We start from the raw sequence: 18797 nt of genomic DNA, 5'->3' as shown, positions 1-18797 counted from the left end.
TACTAGTTACTCGCATTTGGAAGTAATAGGCTACGTTATAATATTACTATATATTGCTTTAAACATTTATGTTGTTGTTTCTGAACAAAAACCTTAGACTGAAGGGAAGAGTTTTAAAACTAGAGCTGCAACTAACAAATATTTTCATAATCGATTAATCTGTCGATTATTTTTACGATTAGTCAAGTAATCATTTGGTCCATAAAATATCAGAAAACGTTAAAAATGTTGATTAGTGTTTGTCAAACATGGAGATGAAAATGTTCTCAAATGTCTTGCTTTGTCCACAAACCAAAATGATTCACTTTTAATTATTTATTTGTTAAATAGAGCAAATAAATGAAGAAAATATCCACATTTAAGAAGATGAAACGATCAGAAATCTTGTTTTAATAAAAAAAAGAAAGAAAAGAAAAAAGCTTCAGACTGATTCATCAATTATCAAAATAGTTGACGATTAATTCAGCAATTGATTAATCGCGTAATTGATTCAGCTCTATTTAAAACAAAATTTTTCTCTACTAACAGTTTTGTGGGTAGATGTTATGTTTGCAAACTGTATTCATAACTATAATGTTTTTTGTTTGTTTTTTAAATGAGTGGATTATTGTGCAGTGCCATAGGTGAGTTACCTTAGGTGAGAATATCGATTTGGTGATATATCATTGTCCTTCCTCGTGCAATACAATAATCGATATGCCAGGGTAAATATTGACATTTTAATCAACAAATTAAGACAGTTAAAAGAAAACTGACAAGCCCTTCTAAGTGTGGTGGCCTGTGTCCCAATGTAATTTTTAAACCTGAATTGTTTTTAGTTATGTTGACTTTAAGAGAACTTTAAATTATTCCATGCACACACATTGTCTGCAACCAATGATTCAGTGGAAAAGTAAAAAAAAAAAAACCCACAGTATTTGTCTAAACTTTTTTTATTCAGCTTTCAAAATCTTCATACGTTCAAGTACATTCTGATATTTTTTTGACTTCAATGATGAACTGATCATCAAATCAAAGTGGTCTAACTTACGATTGTCGACATTTTTTCATTGCTAATATTTCTGTCAAGTTTATTATGCCGGCTTCGCTGTCACCTTCAACTACTCTATTAGTCCTGTAGTCCTGTATTCTCATGTTGATTTCAAAACATATTGTTGACCTTTAAAGCTTTACATAACAGGCAACTATCAGCAAGATGAGTCAGTGCACCATTTTATCCTGCTTTATCCTATTCGTTCTCCTGGAGTGGAGAGACTTACATGAGCTCCATCTGTCACTGCCTATAAAACCCTCCTTGAAACATTCTCCTACAAAAAACCTTCTTGTAAGATTATTTTCATTTGTGTAATTGTTTTGTTGTTGTTTTTGTTAATCCTTTCATGAATCACTTTGTTTATATTAAAAGGAAAAGTGCACCAAACATGTACATAAACTACTGAGAGAGAAATGCATTATTTTTTGTTTATAGGAATGTATAGGAAGACATGGATTACGCCTTCACCTAGAGGTTTCATTTCCTGGTGAAAAGTTTTCAGATGAAATGCAGAGGTTTTTCTCTGGTACAGAAGAGGATCACACAGCTGAAAAGTTCCTCACTTCCTGGGCTCAGCCACAGATGTGACTATTCCTTAGGTCCCATTTAAATTAAGTGGTTGCATGTTATTGATTAGGCTACTAGTGTCCATCCCCACAACACACACTTAATGTACAGGACTCATTGCAGATAAAGAGTATTATTTATGTGATAAATTAAAACACATCCATGTCACAGAACGTGTTATAAACCATTGATACATTATAACGCAGGTAAGCTGATGATGTGTTTATGGCCACATTACGCCTGTGTCATATCTGTCACAGCGTGTAAAAACACAAGTTCCGTGTATCCCTTTCAGTGCGCACCGTGGATGAACTCACATGAGGGATGCCCAGGAAATCCCTGCACTGAGTCATGGACCGGGCTGGCGTTGGTCAAAGACCATTTAAAAGCAGCCGGACTCCCAAACAGCGCACATCAGTCAAAAGGAGGAGGAGGAGAAGCACACTAGACACCGCGGACAATCGCACACTCTCTGTTTCCCACCATGACGTTTTCCTTCGCAACCTCGGCCGCTCTTTTCTTGTTTTTTGCGGCTGCGTCCTGCGCTCCAGTGCACCATTCATGTGCGGATGTGCGGAACAGCTCTCTGGTGCTTCTTCGCACTGTCAAATCTATCACAGTAAGTGTTCATTCATTCATTTATTCATTCAATGTGAATGAATGTGTTTGGAACTATTAATGCAAAAAATAGTAATATTTTGGCACCATATGTGATGCTTTGGTGTGTAAGTCATTATTAAATATTAATGAATGGATATTGTGTTGCAGCATTTTTTGTTTCATATATGTTTTTATTTACTATTTACATCTTTTGAATTTCTGTGAGATTCTGAATCTACCTCTCAACAAAGATTTCTCAAGTTTGCATTCACAATTTAAGTGTTTCCTAAGCATTTCTTCCCTCAAATGACTTGCAGGCTGAAATTGGCCCCAAAGAAGAGTCAAATATCTCCTCATCGCTTCTTTGGATGGAGGCCAAAGATGGATGTGATCCCAGCTCACTCAGAGAGAAGCCTGCGGTAAGTGACAGATAACAAAATAACAAATACCATGTAATATGCACATCAGACTGGTAGATGTTAATGTCTTCAATGTAAAAACAATGATTCAATGTCCTCTTTCCATCTTCAGCAATGTATCGAGAAGATCCTCAGGGTCCTCGTGAGCTACAGCGTTGAAATGAAGGAGCTCGCTGGATTCCAGAACTGCTCAGAATTTGCCCATAAACTGAAGCCAGTGATGGAGGGGTTGATCAAAAAAATGACCACCTGTCTGAAGTCCAGGACAGGGATGGTAAGTTCAGCCTCTGGCCTGGCATGTTTAAAGCCCAGAAGTATATGTGAGCTCTATCATTAGATTTTGTGGGTCAGTGTTTATTTTAAAGTCTTAATTCTGATTCAACAGGAGCTCCACATCAAAGAAGAGAAGCCTAAGCCAAATGATCTCTGGGAGAAGCTTGTGCTGTGCCCCTACACCATGAACAGGCTCTTCTCTTTCTCCGTCCTCACCGCTCGTGTCTTTGCTGTGGGTGATCCGACCCGTCACGGCTCAACTCAGAACCCGCCATGCTCCAGTGGCTAATAATGCAGCTGTGAATCGTGCAAAAAAAAGAAATCTTGTTTGATCACATTGATCGACATGTCTGCATTCAGTGGTGGATTGTATAGTTGCAACTGTGTTTCTACTCCAGTCTTTGCCACAAATGCAATGTATTTCCAATGGAATTATCCTCCTAGTAATATTTATTCACCGTATTTATTGCACTTATTTATTTCTAATTTATCAATTTGTGATGGTATTTAACTCTTAATGCAGAGAATATCCAGTGTTCACAATAAATCATCCTCAATCATATGGTGTGTGGGGATTGTTCATTCCAAAGAAAAACAATCATGAATAGGAATTACACACTCAGGAAAAGTATAAAAGTATTTTTCTTCTAAATGAATTTCCCAGACAAATATGCTGAGACAAGAAGGAAGTTGTGCTTTCCTAAAACACTCCTGCTGCTCTTTGGAGATACACAACTTCCTGCTGACTTCCTCCTAGTCAGTGCATCTATTATTGCACATGTGGTTGACCTGTGATGATGCAACTTGGTCTAGTAGTACTTCAAAGCAAGAAGGAAAAAAGAGGAAGGCGTCAGGTTCAGGAAGTTCAGTAGCAGTGAGCTCAGTGTACATTACTAAACCAGGAAGTTTGTGGGTGACTTAATATCCAATTAAGTCAATTACTTTATCATATTCTACCCACAGGAATCCTGTCTTTGAAGATTAAAAACTCCAAGCCTCTGTCAGACTCTGTGTCATAACCCAAAGGAAGATAGGATCTTTGTTTTTAGTGCCACCTGAAAATGTATTTCCCAAAGTGTCTTTTAAGATAAGATGGTCCTTTATTTGTCCCACAGTGGGGAAATTTACAAGAAAGACAAGAGAATAATGATATGATGAAATTAAAATAAAAGCATACACAGTGTTTTTCCAGACTAATATGACACAGTGTCATAGTCCTGAGGTCAAAACCACATTTGGTGATTCACTCCTCCTGTCAAGGTGTCAGTACATCAGGACCCACACATCGGTCACTGAAAAACAAACTTTTTTCCCCCCAACCTTTTACTCAACTTTATTTTATTAAATAAAATGCGCATACAATCCACATTTACCAGAGGTGTCTGGTGGTGAAAGCCGAATTATTGTCTTAGTCTGGCTAAAATTGGACTTTTAACATGCTTGTAAACACACTTATCCACTGGACCTTTGACCCATGTAGCCTGGCCTTTACTTCAGAAGTAGATGTAGTGAACCTGACCAACACCTGACCAACACCTGACCAACAAAAATGCATTTTGTGAGGTTACAGTGCAGAGACAGCCGAGTGCATGAGCAGCTTCACAAGAGAGCACTTTGGAAAATATTATGTCAATGGTAATAGTATTAAATCAACTGCTTGAAAACAAATACTAATTTAGGCTGTATGGCTGGCTGTAGGTCATAGTGACCTTGAGCATTGACCTCTGACCACCAAACAGGTGACAGGTAAAATAAGCTTTTCAATCTATTTCTTTATGTGCAGAAGGCTGCTATTTAATATATAAGAATGTGTGTTCAATGTTTATATGTGAACACAAATGTACCTGCATTTATTTGAGAATACCTGTGACCAAAACTAACTAACTAACTAATGCAACTGAAAGTAGAACAAGACACACTAACAGCTCAATCAGTCTGAAAAGCTAATTGAAAATAACATACAGAAAAATACTATAAAGAGATATGGAGCTCGTCTTTTGATCGTTGGCAGTAAAAGCAAACAACAACATGTAGAAATCAGCCTGAGGGTAAAGTCACAGCACAGTCTCTGCGCACTATCATATGTTATTAACATGGAAAGTAAATCAGTAGAGTTCATCAGAGTGAGGATGATGTAAACAGGAAGGTCAGTGAGTTAGAGTTACAGTCACTGGAGGAAATTTTATAGCGTAATTTCATATCAGGTTCATATTCATTGTGCATTAGGCCGGAGTCTGATTGCACTGACAATAACCTAAAATTAACCATGTCAAATCACAGAAGGTGGTCTCTTACCGAACAGAGTCATTCTGGGATCATAGAACGTGAGGGGAGCTTCAGGATGCTCAGAAAAACCTCAAGCAAAATACCTTAAATGTGCACTGAGGAGATTAGGCCATATAAATAAAAAATTTAAATGATTTTTCAAGAAATGGTGGACTCAATAAGCCTCGTTCCCACACATAGCCCATTACAAATTTGAATAATATTACATCACTTCCTTATTTCCTCACGCACTGCCTGACCTACAGGAAAGAATTCCTTTCAGCATGTCGGTAAATGAGTGCTTTTGTGATCATTTCCCCTGCATTAGTCATCAACACTGTCCACTGTCACAACTCAACACAAAGCTGAATTTCCTCACCTGAGTTTACATAAAAGTCAGAGACGTGTTTTAATGCTGCTGTGGCTCAGGTTTCAACATGAAATCTTAACCTGAAAAGGAAACATTTAAAATACAACAAAGGCACTCTGTGGCACCGAGCACAACGCTGCACAAGGCTGTGGACACATGAACAATACAGATACAGAAATAACACGATACCTGTTTTCATTATAGAGTTTCCAAACATTACCACTGCTTGCCAATTTGGTGACCTGGGACATAGTGTCACGCTTTACAAAACGTGAAACACTTTTCAAATCCCAAAACAAATTAACATAAGTTTTAACAAAAGATTTTTAAAGGTGTTTAATGTAACTTTGTAAAAATTGTAAGCCATTAAAGGTTCAGTATGTGAGTATTCAGGAAGTTTAATTGGCGGGTAGGGGATGTGGAGAGTGGGGGTTCAAGGATGAAGAACACCTGGTTAATCCAAGACAGTGATGGAAACGTGTTTATCTATCTATCATAAGCAATATATGCTAAATCAGTTGTCTGTAATGTGCAATTTTAGGTTTTGTTCCACCCTTATTTGTCTTTAGTTCAGTAATGCATTTATGTCACATTTGTCAGGTAAAAATATTGGTCACATGTTGAGGTGTAAAGTCAACTCAAAGTCAAACTGTGAAACTCAAGCATATTCAAACTTTTTTTTATGGGAATTAACAACGCAATTGTTCTCATTTACTGGGGCATTGTGGGCATTTCTTGGAAGATTAATATTTTTTTGAAAACACACCACCTAGTGATTACCCGTTTACCTGCTGTTGTTAGTTACAGGGACAGGAGGACGCAGACTTTTTATTATTATTATTATTATTATTATTATTATTATCATCATCATCATCATTATAATTATTGTTATTATTATCATTATTATTATTGTTATTATTGTTGTCGTTGTTATTACTATTATTATTACGTTGTTTGTTTGTTATTTGCAGCAGAGGCACGAGCCTGAACCTCACGGAGGCGGGGTCAGCGAAGAAACTCGGAATTTCCTGGTGAGCTGCGACAGCTAAGGAAGGTAACCTTTGTGCCGCCGAAATGTTAGACTTTAAACGTCGATTCGGCTCTTGTGTCTCAGTTATTAATTTTACTTTAAAGTGAGCTTCCAGTCCCGTCATTGTGGACTCGGCATCTTTAACCGTCACACTGCGATTAACTTAAACTGACGTTAGCATTGTCAACCTGTGGAGAGCAACTGTTAGCTACAGTAGCTAGCGAATGTTATGTCACGTAACGTTTACGATTAAGCCTTAACGGTAAACTGTCATGTTCCAGTAAAATATATCGTTGTTTAAAAATGATTCTACTTTGTATTAGTTTTATTTATTTATTTTCCTGATAAGTGTTGAAATGTAGGAGCTAGCTGTCGCTGTCTATGTGATGTTGAAGAATGAGGCGCTTCTTTAGTTACTGGCGACAGCTCAGGCGGGCGGAGTCGTTACTACAAAATTTGTATATGTGTTGTTGTTGTAGTAAAACAACAACAAATAATCTTTACATCAGTAGAACTCCGATATTGTCCTATTGAAATGTAGGCCTCCATATCAAAAATATTTGGTCCCTCAATGACAAGACAAAAATCGAGTTTCAGGTAACTCAGCATGTATTTGTAAATATAAAGACATTTGAGAGCATATTACATTATTATTACTACACTATAAGTGCGATAAAACTGATATCCCATTAATAGTGTCATGTAATTCAGAATTAAAAAGACTTAATTTTAAATTCAGTATTAAAATTACAATTCTTCTTTATTCTTAACACTATTATATGATTTGGTTTATATATTATTCAAAAAGAAAACTAATCTCCATCCAGTTTGATAACTGATAAATCAGAGAGAATAATAAAGTAGAGAAAACACTCCTCAAGACTGTTCAGTTTTTCACATTGTCAATACAATCCTTCAATCTCACAAGGTAAACAATTGATATAAATACTCCAAATCAATGGAGTTATGCTGGCAGAGGTAATAATGGATTATTGATGATCACTTAATTGTTTCAATCAATCAAGTTAAAATGCCAGACATTCTCTAATTCCAGCCTTGCTGCTTTTCATGGTCTAATGTTATAGTACTGTATGTTGTTTAAACTGTTCTCCATAAGATATTATGATAATCTTTCTGTTTTGTTTTTTTTAAATAATTGTATGACAAGTTAGAGACTAAACTAATGATAAATCAGTAAATAAGTTTAAAAAAAAAAAAGTAAGCAATATAAGAACTTGGTTCCACAGTGGTGGATGGATGGCAACAAAGTTGCTCCAAGATCAATAAATAAAAACAGTGCAAACTTGGCAGAAATATTTCTAATGTGATGGCAGATGCCATTTTATTGTCTTTTATCCACAGAGCAGATCAGGATATTGATGTTGTTTTGCTACATTGTTCATGCTACATTCCATCAGTAGAAAAACAGAAGCACAGACGTGACACTGAGCCGCAGTAGGATGGTTGTAGTCGTTACTGTCTACAGTGCTGCATTACCTACTCTAATTGACCCTCCGTTGGTATACGAGGAAACTGAATATGATATATTGACTTGAAGAATTTCAGTGTGTAAATATGAACAAGCAGTTCTAGTTTTTCTGATTTTACTCTACAATTCACTACTGATTATCCACCATGAGCTTTATTTTCAGTTTCCTGAGCTCTAATATATTTTTTCTTTCTTTTAATTCAAGATGAATGTGGGTGTAGCTCACAGTGAAGTGAACCCCAATACGCGGGTGATGAACAGCAGGGGTATCTGGCTCACCTACCTGCTCCTGACTGTGGTGTTACATGTCATCCTGCTCAGCATACCTTTCTTCACTGTGCCGCTTGTCTGGACCCTCACTAATGTCATCCACAACATGGTCAGTAAAAAAACAAATTACTTTGCCAGCTGTAGAGATGAACCAGAAATACTTACATATGCCATTTTTCAGATGCTTTGGGGTCGTAACTGTCTGCTCTAAAGGACAGTGTAGGGTTAGGTTTGACCTCCATTGTCACAGCAAAGCAACATAGCATCACTGTGGTCTTCAGCAAAGACGACATAGATGCAGACCAAAGTCTCTGCTGGACAACTTGGTCATTACTTTATACTCTCTGATGTGCGTCTTTGCTGTATATACTGAACTGAAACAGGTTTGTAAGGTTCAAGTGCTGTGCAGTCTTTCAAAATAAAAATTGCATCAATGTTACCAAGTTTTTCAATGATACCTCAGGTTAGAGATCCACAAATTTGCAGCAGTAGTTCTGTGAAAATCAGTAGCAGTGCACAGAGAGTTCTGCATATTTCTACATATATTCCCTTAAACCGAATGTTTGATTGTTTGTTTCTTATGAAATCAACCCATATTTATATTTTTTTTCTGGAAATTAATATGGCAAATGTGGGGGTTGTTGTATCTTTGAGGTTTTAGAGTTTAAGTTATCTCCTCAAAATTTCTATTTATCAAAAATAAAATTGTAAAAATAAGCTCTTGTATTCTTCCAAATCAGTTTGAATATCAAATGGATTAGCTCAAAAACAAAAATAAAAGATCTGTCTTTTTTCTTGGTTAATGTGTTTGGGTTTCTCTGCGGTGTGGTCTCTCCCCTGCAGGTGATGTACCTGTTTCTACACACGGTGAAGGGCACTCCCTTTGAGACACCAGACCAAGGGAAAGCACGTCTGCTCACACACTGGGAACAGATGGACTACGGTGTGCAGTTTACGTCTTCGCGCAAATTTCTCACCATCTCGCCAATTGTCCTGTAAGTAGATAAATGCAGACCAAAACCACTGTGGAACTGGAGAGAAAAGTTGTCAAACTCTGCCTTTAAATTCGCGAGTAATGCAGCTGAAACAGACAGACAGATTGCAAAATGCCAGCAGAAACATCTTCAACAATCTTGACCCCTGAGGTGTAGCATAGCATTATATTCTCTTTTCTCTTTTGGTGTGAAGGCTCCACTCTACTGTGTGCGCACATTGAATCCGATGTTCCATTGCTACATTTACACTATTCTCCTTTCTCTGCAGGTATATTCTTGCAAGCTTCTACACAAAATATGATCCCACACATTTCCTGATCAACACAAGCTCCCTCCTTAGTGTTCTCCTTCCAAAGTTGCCTCAGTTCCATGGAGTGCGGATATTTGGGATCAACAAATACTGACTGAACACTGGATTTTTTTTTGTGTTGGACTTGAATGCTTCTGTTGTTTTTTTTTTCTCCTGAACTGTCGTGTTTAGAGTTTGAAGTGAGGAGAATTAATTTGTCTAAACTGTACAGACTGTGTTAATGTATTGAAGTTGCAGCTTGCGCTGCCTCTTGCAGCCTGAAAGTATCTTCTTTTTTTTCTCCTATGATCTTTCTGACACTGACACTTTGCTGGACTTGAACATCACTGCTTTTAAATTTTTGTCATGTTTATACATTCCTCTGTCATGTATGTAGCCTTTCTGTTACAATACAACTGTGTTCCATTGTTTTGTTTCTTATCTTGATTTACTATGAAGTGTTTACATGCAGCATGCATATTATATACTGCCTGGTCAAAACAAGGTTGCCACCTAAAAAGAAGGGTCACACACTCCTTCAGCTTTGATTACGGCACTCATTCGCTGTGGCATTGTTCGATAAGCTTCTGTAATGTCACAAGATTTATTTCTGTCCAGTGTTGCATTCATTTTTTGCCATGATCTTGTATTGACGATGGGAGAGTCGGACCACTGTGCAAAGCCTTCTCCAGCACATCCCAAAGATTCTTAATGGTTAAATCCAGGTGGCGACTTTTTTTTGGCCAGGCAGTGTGTGTACATATATACATATGTATGTATATATATTTATATATATATACATATACATGTAGTACATCTACAATAAACATCAGTCCTTTTGCTATGATACATAGTTTCGTGATACACATAGTTTTGGTTTGATTTAAAAATGTGTTTGCTGATGAAAAAAGTAGTTACACTAAGTGCATATGTGGTTCCATCATTTTTATTCCACATGGTCGAGTTGGAAAATTTATGGTTTACAAAATCCATTGATTAGTTGTGGACCCATTTGCAGGCTGTGGGGAACTCCAGACATTTTACATGAAGCTACCATGAGAGGGTGGCAGTCAATATGCTCATATGTGCAAGGGATTCCCCCCACACTTTCTCATGCAGTGCAGTTGTGTTTATGGTGAGGTTTCCCTGTTGGTGACGCATATTTTGGGGAAGCAGGAATTGCAGCAGCATGTGAATGTTATAATACGGCCGAATTATGCAAACCTGAGCCCTGGGAAACACATGCAAATAGTGCGAGCTGGATCAGCTGTTGTAAATATGTAATTGAGTGCAATAATTTGCAATAGTGCCAATGGGGTGTTCCCTGCCTTCATACGCTGCGAGCTCATGCACAGCTTTGTACAAAGGCCACAGGTGGAATTCAGAGGGCAACTGGACTAAATGTCATAATGTCCCCCGAGGCATCAGATATGGCTCACTGGAACTCAGTGGGAGGGAAAGAATGAAAGTTGTAAACTGAAAACTGTCTGATTTAAGATAACGCTCTCTTACTAACATCAAAGCCATTCATCCACTGCAGTCTTTTCCCTGTTCCACTTGTAAGGTGATGGTGACAGTGTTGATATTTGTCCTAGGTTATGTGCAGATATGAGAAAAGGTCAGAACTTTCTTATTTCCTTCAGGTGGGAGAATTTTTTGACTTCTTAGTGATTAAAAAAAATTGGCTGCTTTTTTTTGCAGGTCTAGGGGGGATTTCAAAGTAAAATTGGGATTCTAGATAACTGAGGGAAAACCAAAAATGTTATCACCTTTGAGACATGGAGATTTCAAGTTTAGCAGTTTCAATGGGAAGTTCCAAAGGTTCACTGATATTGTACTTAATAACTGGGAAAAGCAAACCATTATCTACATAATGTGCAAATATATAAATTTAGATTGTGTTATAGATTTTTAAAACACAAAAATGGAAGTAGGTAGGTTGCAGCCATAAATCTGTGTAAGACTGTAGACTAGAAATCTTAAATATTTGTAAAATTAAACAAATATGAACAAACCTTGCTACAGATGAAATATTTGCAGTCCTGGACTATAAGGGAAAGTACATAATGTACAGAATGTTTTTGAAATATCAAAAGTACAGTAGGCCGCAAAGTAACCCTTTAGAATTATTATAGCTTATTGTTGTGTGCATTACGTGTCAGTTGGTGGGGTATTTTTTCTTTTTATAAAATGTGTAACAAAGCATTATGTTCTTAAAGAAAGTGTAGCAAAAGTGGTCAGTCAAATGTGTGTCAATTGAAGAAATAATTTCTAATACTGGCTATAAGCAAAATCAGGTTTGGCTTTCAAAGGTAACCAACAGTTAAGGAATAAACTCCTACGATGATACAAATACCTGAATATCAGAGCTCAAATATACATTTTTATTCAAAATAGTGAGAGACAACTCTGCTGATTAATTGCCATTAAAATTAATTGAAAAACACTAAACACAAACCTTTATCCCTGAATAATTAAGCTGAAATAACAACCACCAGTGTTATCACACTGCTGTTCAGAGGACTGAAAAAACACCACACATACATGTTATTCGGATACTTGTTGTAGGCAGCCACTGTGGTTTTAAATAAAACTGTTTCTAATCTATGATTAAAGACCACACAAGTCAAGACGACCATGAAACACAAAATGCTTTGACATCCAAAAAGCTTTGAGTTCATAAACTCAATTTTTCCATAGACCTTTGTCCTCTAAAACAGGAGAGATGTGGCATGAATGGAAATTCTGTACAATATTTTTTCTAGGTTGATGATTATGATCACACAGATCTGCCCGGGCTTGTCACTGAGTTTTTGGTTGTTGTTTTGTTTTCAATGCCATGGCAGTGTGAGCTCCCGTGACTTAAGCAACAACCCAAGGTTTGTGTTTTTAAAACTTCTCTCCACAGTCAATCACTTGAGGTCTGCCTGGACTGTTCGCACAGAAGCTGAGGAGAGCCGTTACCTGTCTACCTTTCTGACAGGCATCAAGTATAGTTCCTGTGTTCAACCACGTCCAACACTATACACTCTCTCTCACTCCAGTTTCTTCAGAGGCTTCAAATCTTCTTCTTCTTCATCGTCGTCATCGGTGTCAAAGAATTCATCCTCAAAAAACGATCCACCGAAGCCATATTCCTGTGCATGGACAGACACCTCGTTTGGCATCAAGTGAAGCGACCCTTCAACAAAATCGGCAAACCTGTGGATTATATTGACACATGAGCAACACCCTCTGTGTAGAATGATAAAATAAAATTACACATTCCAATATTTTGTAGGATTACCTTTATGACATGCATTCACGGCAACATTGTTTTACAGAAAATCCAAAATCACAACATTTATTTTAATCCACATTTGCAGTGATTTCTTGCCATGGACTTGTTTTGTGCCTTGTGATGTGCTGAATGTACAGTATATAATTTATGTCACTAGGGTTAAATGTGTTAGAAACATTTTGGCTGATAAAAGTACAGTAATCAAGAAAAAAAAAAGAAAAAAGGACAGGACCTGACCAACTGAAGCAACCACAGATCATAACAATGACCCCACAGGCTTTGTATGGTTGACTCCAAGACAAATATGGTGACTTCTTTTCTTTAGCTAGGCAGTGTCTAACCATCTGCTATTATTTAAAAATATATACACAAGTGCCTGTTATTCAGCTTCACTTGGATGAATATGACTTTAGAGTTTGAGCCTGAATCATCCCCACCACGCTGCCGATCCATGACTTTTCCTCTAGCACCACCATGAGGCTGACATGATTTCTAGTGTCTTATAATGTCATTTGGACAGACTCGTACCACAACACAAAACATGCATCAATCACTGTGAATGAATGAATGATCTGTTCATTTATATCTCAAGTTCAATTTTACTTAATCTCAGCTGCCAAAGTATCAAAGCTTAAATACTTATTTTTATAGGTTCTTATTTTTTCTTTTTATAGAGACAGATTAAACCTTATTCTGATCAGACCTAGTGGGGAGATGGAGTCCCACCACATCAACAATCAGCTTCAATCAACAGTGCATTAATTCCAAATTAACTAACTGAGCATCACTTTTGGATATTTGTTCTGAGTAGTTCTCAGTTTTTTTTTTATTGCATTGGTGAGTAGTGACTCTCACATTTCAGATTCAGAATCGTTTAAAATTAATTGTGGTGCTTCATCAATTGAGCCTTTGAGAAACTGCATTGGTTACTCACTGGTTGTCAGCTCAAAGCCCTCCATCAGTTTTACCCTGCACCACATGAAAATAATCAAGCACATCAGCAATATCACTATCTTTCTAGTCAACCAATGCTGCCGTTGCCCTACAAAACCATGTGTTTGAATAACTCAAATACAAACTAAATGAAGAAAACACACAAATGGCACCTTTTTGGGGACTGAAGCCTCGACACTGCTTTCCATGGGCTGAACTCTGGGCTGTTACAAAACTTCCTCAGCTCCTCCAGTGCACGTCGAGTCTCTTCCTCTGCCTGCCTCTGATACTCCTCCTCAGTTAACAGACGACGCGGCTGTGGCTTCCAGTGAACAATCCGTCTCATTTTCCTGCATTCAGTAAAAACATCCACATTATACACGCTGAATATGACAACAGAAGGGAAATTTTACTAAAACATGGGCTGTTATGGTGGGCCGACACTATGAGCTTCAGTTAAAATGTGGGAAAATCAGTAACGATATAATATTTCTGAACAATTTACAAATTAAAAAAATAGATTAGATAATAGAGAATAGAATAGATAATTTTTTTTAAAAGTTAATGAGGTGTGAAATGCTTAAAGTACTGAGTGATTTTCAGTTACAGCAGTGTTTGTACGCCACCTTCTGTCAGCTTTTAAAAAAACACTCACCTCCATATAATGACGGCCAAAGAAACTGGGTACTCCAGGTTTTTGGACAGCAAAGCTGCCAACATGATAGCAACGGCAACTTGCCAAATTTGAATTCCTAAGTAAATGAGGAGGAGGCCGAACAGCTGCAGTGTCCACGACAAGATGTTAATGTTCTTCTCGTCCACCAGAGGACCGTAGCGATAGCACACGGCAAAACTGACAAATCCCACCACTACAACATAACCTGACAGAAACAAGAATACACATATAGATACAGTTGAAACCAGAAGTTTACATACACTAACACACATATCAGAAAAAAAAGCATATGTGTCTTTTTATATAGTGTATGTAAACGTCTGGTTTCAACTGTATATCAACATTACGTGTTAAAGAAGACTAATCTGTGCAATGTTAAGCATGCATGGTGAATTTAAATAAAAAGAAAAGTTTTTCTGTCTGATCTGTTCTACACATGTTTCCTTTACTGGCCTGCATTAAAATAACACATCTGCCAAGTCCAAAGTCAGATCTTTGGACTCATAGTCAAGCAAAAAAATAATACTATAAACAAAATTAAGCATGCACATTTGAAACAGAGCTAAACTAACTCTGAACTGCAGAATTTGACAACAGAGGAATTGCTTCAAACAAAAGACATTTCAAGAAGTTAACTTGATCTTCATAGGCTGATGTAATCTATAACAGGCTTTTTTTGGACCCTTAATTGACAAAATAACTGATTAAAGCTCATTAGAATTGTCAAATGAATAAATAATAACAATAATGATTCATTATCAATACATTGCTTGCTACAACAAACCCTGAAATGAGTAAGGTGAGAAATGTAGAAAAATGCTTGGTTACATACTCAGTCATCTTAAAATATCGTTTTAATCATGTCATTTCACTTTGCTTTGGTTTGTTTTTTTTCTAATTCCATCAATAAAGCTTGTGTTTGTGTTAGAGAAGAGTCTGTACCTAATGCCAAGTTCCAGTGTTCTTGCAGAATTATCTTGAGGTTCCGGCAAACGAGCTGGATGGTGTACAGAGAGAATGACCAGCCACCAGCAATTAACAAATAAAAGGGGCTTTTCTGTGGAAGTAACAGACATAGACTGATGAATAAAAAGACGTTATTTACTTTGTGTAATCAGATATTTGATGATGACTGAATACGCTACCTTTGGTAAAAAACGTGCCAAGATGAAGACGACAATGATGAGAGAGGCGATCATGCCTGTGCTCATACCAGCAGAGTAGAAGAAAAGCTGACTCCTTCATGGAAAGGAAGATGAAAGGAGTTATTATGAAACCATTGATAACTATTCAACGTGAATTAAAAACTACCTGCTGAGTGAGTCTGCAAAGACCAACAACAATGCCCCGGAGAGGAAAACCAAAAACAGATAGATATCAAACTCTGCAAGGAAAAAAGAACATATATTGGTATTTTAGCGATGAAATATCTGTCAATGATCAGAAAATAAAAGTGTCATCCAACTTACTGCGAATGGACTTGATAGTATACTGGCTGTTTGCACTCGGATCAATCCTGAAGCACGTCCTCTTGCTGAAAAGGTTGATGTTAATTGTGGATTCATTGTGCCTCTCGTGTAACAAGCTCCGAAACCAGCCCCACACACTGAAGCGCTCCAGTTCCTGCAGTTCCTCCTCACCTTCCACTATTATCACCTTGAACACGTTTGAACTCCACACTTTGACCTGTCAGAGATCTTTATTAATGACACATTTAAAACAGCAGATTTTCACTTGAATTAACTGAATAGACAGCAATATAACATTTGTCAACGCACGTGTGCATGTGCGCGCGCACGCACGCACACGCACACGCACACGCACACACACACACACACACACACAAATAAATAAGCTATGAGCTCACATTGGCCAGATACTATTCAAGTATTTTACCTGAGTTCTCGTCCATGTTTGCCTCCAGGTTGGCACAATGTTGTTTTTATAACAGAAGCGGTTGGAACCTGACAGAACATACTCCTTTCCATCCTGCAGATCCATTACTGGACTTTTGTTTTCTGGGTTTGATATGCACAGATATGCATGTTGTTACACTTAGATAACATCACTTTGGTCTATTTCTATGATCTGTAATGGAATTGAATTACTATTACAAAGGTCAGGTACTTCAAAAGATAAAGCAATGTTTCATTATTGTGCTCTCATTTTATCTAGTGATAACATTAAACCAAACATGATTGGTACTCAGTCCCATGCACATTGATCCCTTTTGTAAACTGCAACACTTCTACAAAATATAATCCAGCTCAGAAAACTGGAGTCATACAGGTCTGGCAACCTTGTTGTTCAACTGATTCACCCGTGTGATCATTTTAAAGGGTGCAGTTCGTCCTGCTATTGCATTTTGTTTTTGCATTTAAAGGAAAGTGTGTTTTGTTGATTGGCCTAGCCTTAATAATTTGAATGGGGTCGACAGAATAACTGAAAATCCTGCCAGAATACCTGGACATTGATTTACTATTGGGGTGTGTATAAAAACAGAGCAATATGTGTACTCACATTAAAAAAACAAAACAAAAAAAAAAAAAGTTAAATAGTTAACCAATATTAAGGTTAAACAACAGTACTTAAAGGTTAAATAAGAATTCTACATAGTAGGAGGGCAGCACATGCAAACACATCAATTACCTTTGCTGCAGGTGAATAAAGAAGTTGTTGCAGTAAATAATGTGTTGGACACATCATTGTATCGTGATACGTATGGCATTGTATCATATCGCGAGATTTGTAGAAGATACCCTGCCCTACTGTAAATATGCTGAACTGTACAATAACAGGTTAAATACATAAATATAGACACAGAATATTCACAATTTGTGCGTGGAGTAGGAAAATACTTGTAGTAAAGTAAATAACAAATACTTTCAACTTGTATGCTTGAGGTGGCGGTTATGATGGGGGTTAACGACCACAAAATTAGTGATTGAATAACATAAAGTGTCTCGTCCATACACAGACAGAGGACAGTGAGCACTACATTGGGATATGAAATGCCTGAAAGAACAGTAACTTTAATTCAAACAACTGACTGTGAAACGTGCCCCGTGTTTTTTGCATTATACGTTTAAATGATGTTTAGTTTCAAAACAATCCAGCAAAGGCTAACACGAGTTAGCCTCTGCAACGAAACTTACGAAAATACGTGTCCTACAGATAAAAGTCTCTGTTATTGCAGCGTCACACTGCTTCTTACCCGCATCCTGGAGTGATTTTTGCGGTAACCAGAGGACCAGTGCGATGAAAACCAGTAGTTTAACACCGGTTACGAGGCAACCGCTTGTCATATTCATGCATCCCGCCATGATGTGGACACCGTCTCCCTCCTGTGACGTCACGTACCGCCCTTTCCTCCTCTCCTGTTTGAGTGACGGACCATCCAGCCAATCACAACACTGGATTAGATGGTCGTCATCCCGAGTCGCATTGGATTAAAACATTTGTTTTAACTATTTATCTACACGTACATACGTTTTAAAATCTACTTTTAAAAAAAAGTAACTAAAGTAAAATTGAAATATTTACTACATATATATATATTTTTTTTTTTACTGTCAAATGACTTACTTACAGGAAACTTTGCACAGTAGCATTATTCCATCAAAGAAATACTTGAAGGCAAAAGGACAATAACTACTGTCATTATTTTCGGGCAATCATTTCCTTTAATAAAAAAATATTTGATCTGTAAAATTACAGAATATCGTGAGGAATTTTTCTGTGGATCCCAATCTAACAGTCAAATTGCTGTTTTGGATGTTTGATTAAAAGTCACAAACCTATGGAAGAGGATTAGGGCCACATGTAAAAAAATTAAATTAAATTAAAAAAATAAATAAAAAACAAAAACAGCCTGACTTCTGAGATCAAAGTCAGAATTCTGACTTTAATAAATAAAAAAAACTATCTGACTTTAATCTTTTTTCCCAAAAAGAATTAACATGTGGCCTTAAATCCTTGTAAAAAGTAATCTAGATCTAGATGAGGAGCATTTTGTGAAGTTATATTTTGGTTTGGGTGTCAAATGAAGAAATACTTTATCTTTCTGACTCATCAGAGCCACATCATCATCGGCATCAGGAATTTTGTCCAAGAAACTGAAAAGATTGTGCAAGAAACAGTCTATTTCAAAAAAGAATCACTCAGACTTGGAGGAAATCATCTCTTTTGTGGAGGAGGAAATAATAATAATCTCTAATGAAAGAGGAAGAAAAGGAAGTGCTTACTGCTTACATCTGCATTCTGTTGCTATTTAATAGTAGTAATAATAATAAATGTAATTAAACCATA

At 37.0% G+C, this 18797-nt stretch overlaps 2 protein-coding genes across 2 annotated transcripts; one reads left to right on the top strand and one right to left on the bottom strand.

Moving 5' to 3' along the window:
• The first annotated feature begins 6504 nt into the window (after positions 1-6504).
• Positions 6505-10029, top strand: ormdl2 (ORMDL sphingolipid biosynthesis regulator 2). Its single transcript, XM_044038024.1, has 4 exons — positions 6505-6581; positions 8252-8425; positions 9160-9311; positions 9580-10029. Exons 2-4 carry the CDS (start codon positions 8252-8254, stop codon positions 9713-9715), a joined length of 462 nt encoding a protein of 153 aa, XP_043893959.1. The 5' UTR covers positions 6505-6581; the 3' UTR covers positions 9716-10029.
• A 1941-nt stretch (positions 10030-11970) lies between these two features.
• Positions 11971-17822, bottom strand: nemp1 (nuclear envelope integral membrane protein 1). The gene is made up of 9 exons (XM_044038008.1): positions 17704-17822; positions 16386-16507; positions 15959-16175; positions 15801-15873; positions 15635-15728; positions 15432-15546; positions 14469-14694; positions 13987-14163; positions 11971-12801 (listed from the first exon to the last, which is right to left on the bottom strand). Exons 1-9 carry the CDS (start codon positions 17810-17812, stop codon positions 12636-12638), a joined length of 1299 nt encoding a protein of 432 aa, XP_043893943.1. The 5' UTR covers positions 17813-17822; the 3' UTR covers positions 11971-12635.
• Positions 17823-18797: the final 975 nt, after the last annotated feature.

Source organism: Solea senegalensis, linkage group LG11 (assembly GCF_019176455.1).
Source record: "Solea senegalensis isolate Sse05_10M linkage group LG11, IFAPA_SoseM_1, whole genome shotgun sequence".
NCBI lineage: Eukaryota > Metazoa > Chordata > Actinopteri > Pleuronectiformes > Soleidae > Solea > Solea senegalensis.
This window is presented reverse-complemented; position numbering and strand designations above follow the sequence as displayed.

What these genes read in the sequence shown, in the direction of transcription:
- ormdl2 (XM_044038024.1), top strand. Translation starts at nt 8,252, where the DNA reads ATGAATGTGGGTGTAGCTCACAGTGAAGTGAACCCCAATACGCGGGTG. An exon ending in CTAATGTCATCCACAACATG is followed by an intron (nt 8,426 to 9,159) that starts GTCAGTAAAAAA and finishes TCTCCCCTGCAG; the next exon opens with GTGATGTACCTGTTTCTACA. An exon ending in ACCATCTCGCCAATTGTCCT is followed by an intron (nt 9,312 to 9,579) that starts GTAAGTAGATAA and finishes CTTTCTCTGCAG; the next exon opens with GTATATTCTTGCAAGCTTCT.
- nemp1 (XM_044038008.1), bottom strand. Translation starts at nt 17,812, where the DNA reads ATGGCGGGATGCATGAATATGACAAGCGGTTGCCTCGTAACCGGTGTT. An exon ending in TTTGCAGACTCACTCAGCAG is followed by an intron (nt 15,729 to 15,800) that starts GTAGTTTTTAAT and finishes CTTTCCATGAAG; the next exon opens with GAGTCAGCTTTTCTTCTACT. An exon ending in TGGCACGTTTTTTACCAAAG is followed by an intron (nt 15,547 to 15,634) that starts GTAGCGTATTCA and finishes TTACTTCCACAG; the next exon opens with AAAAGCCCCTTTTATTTGTT.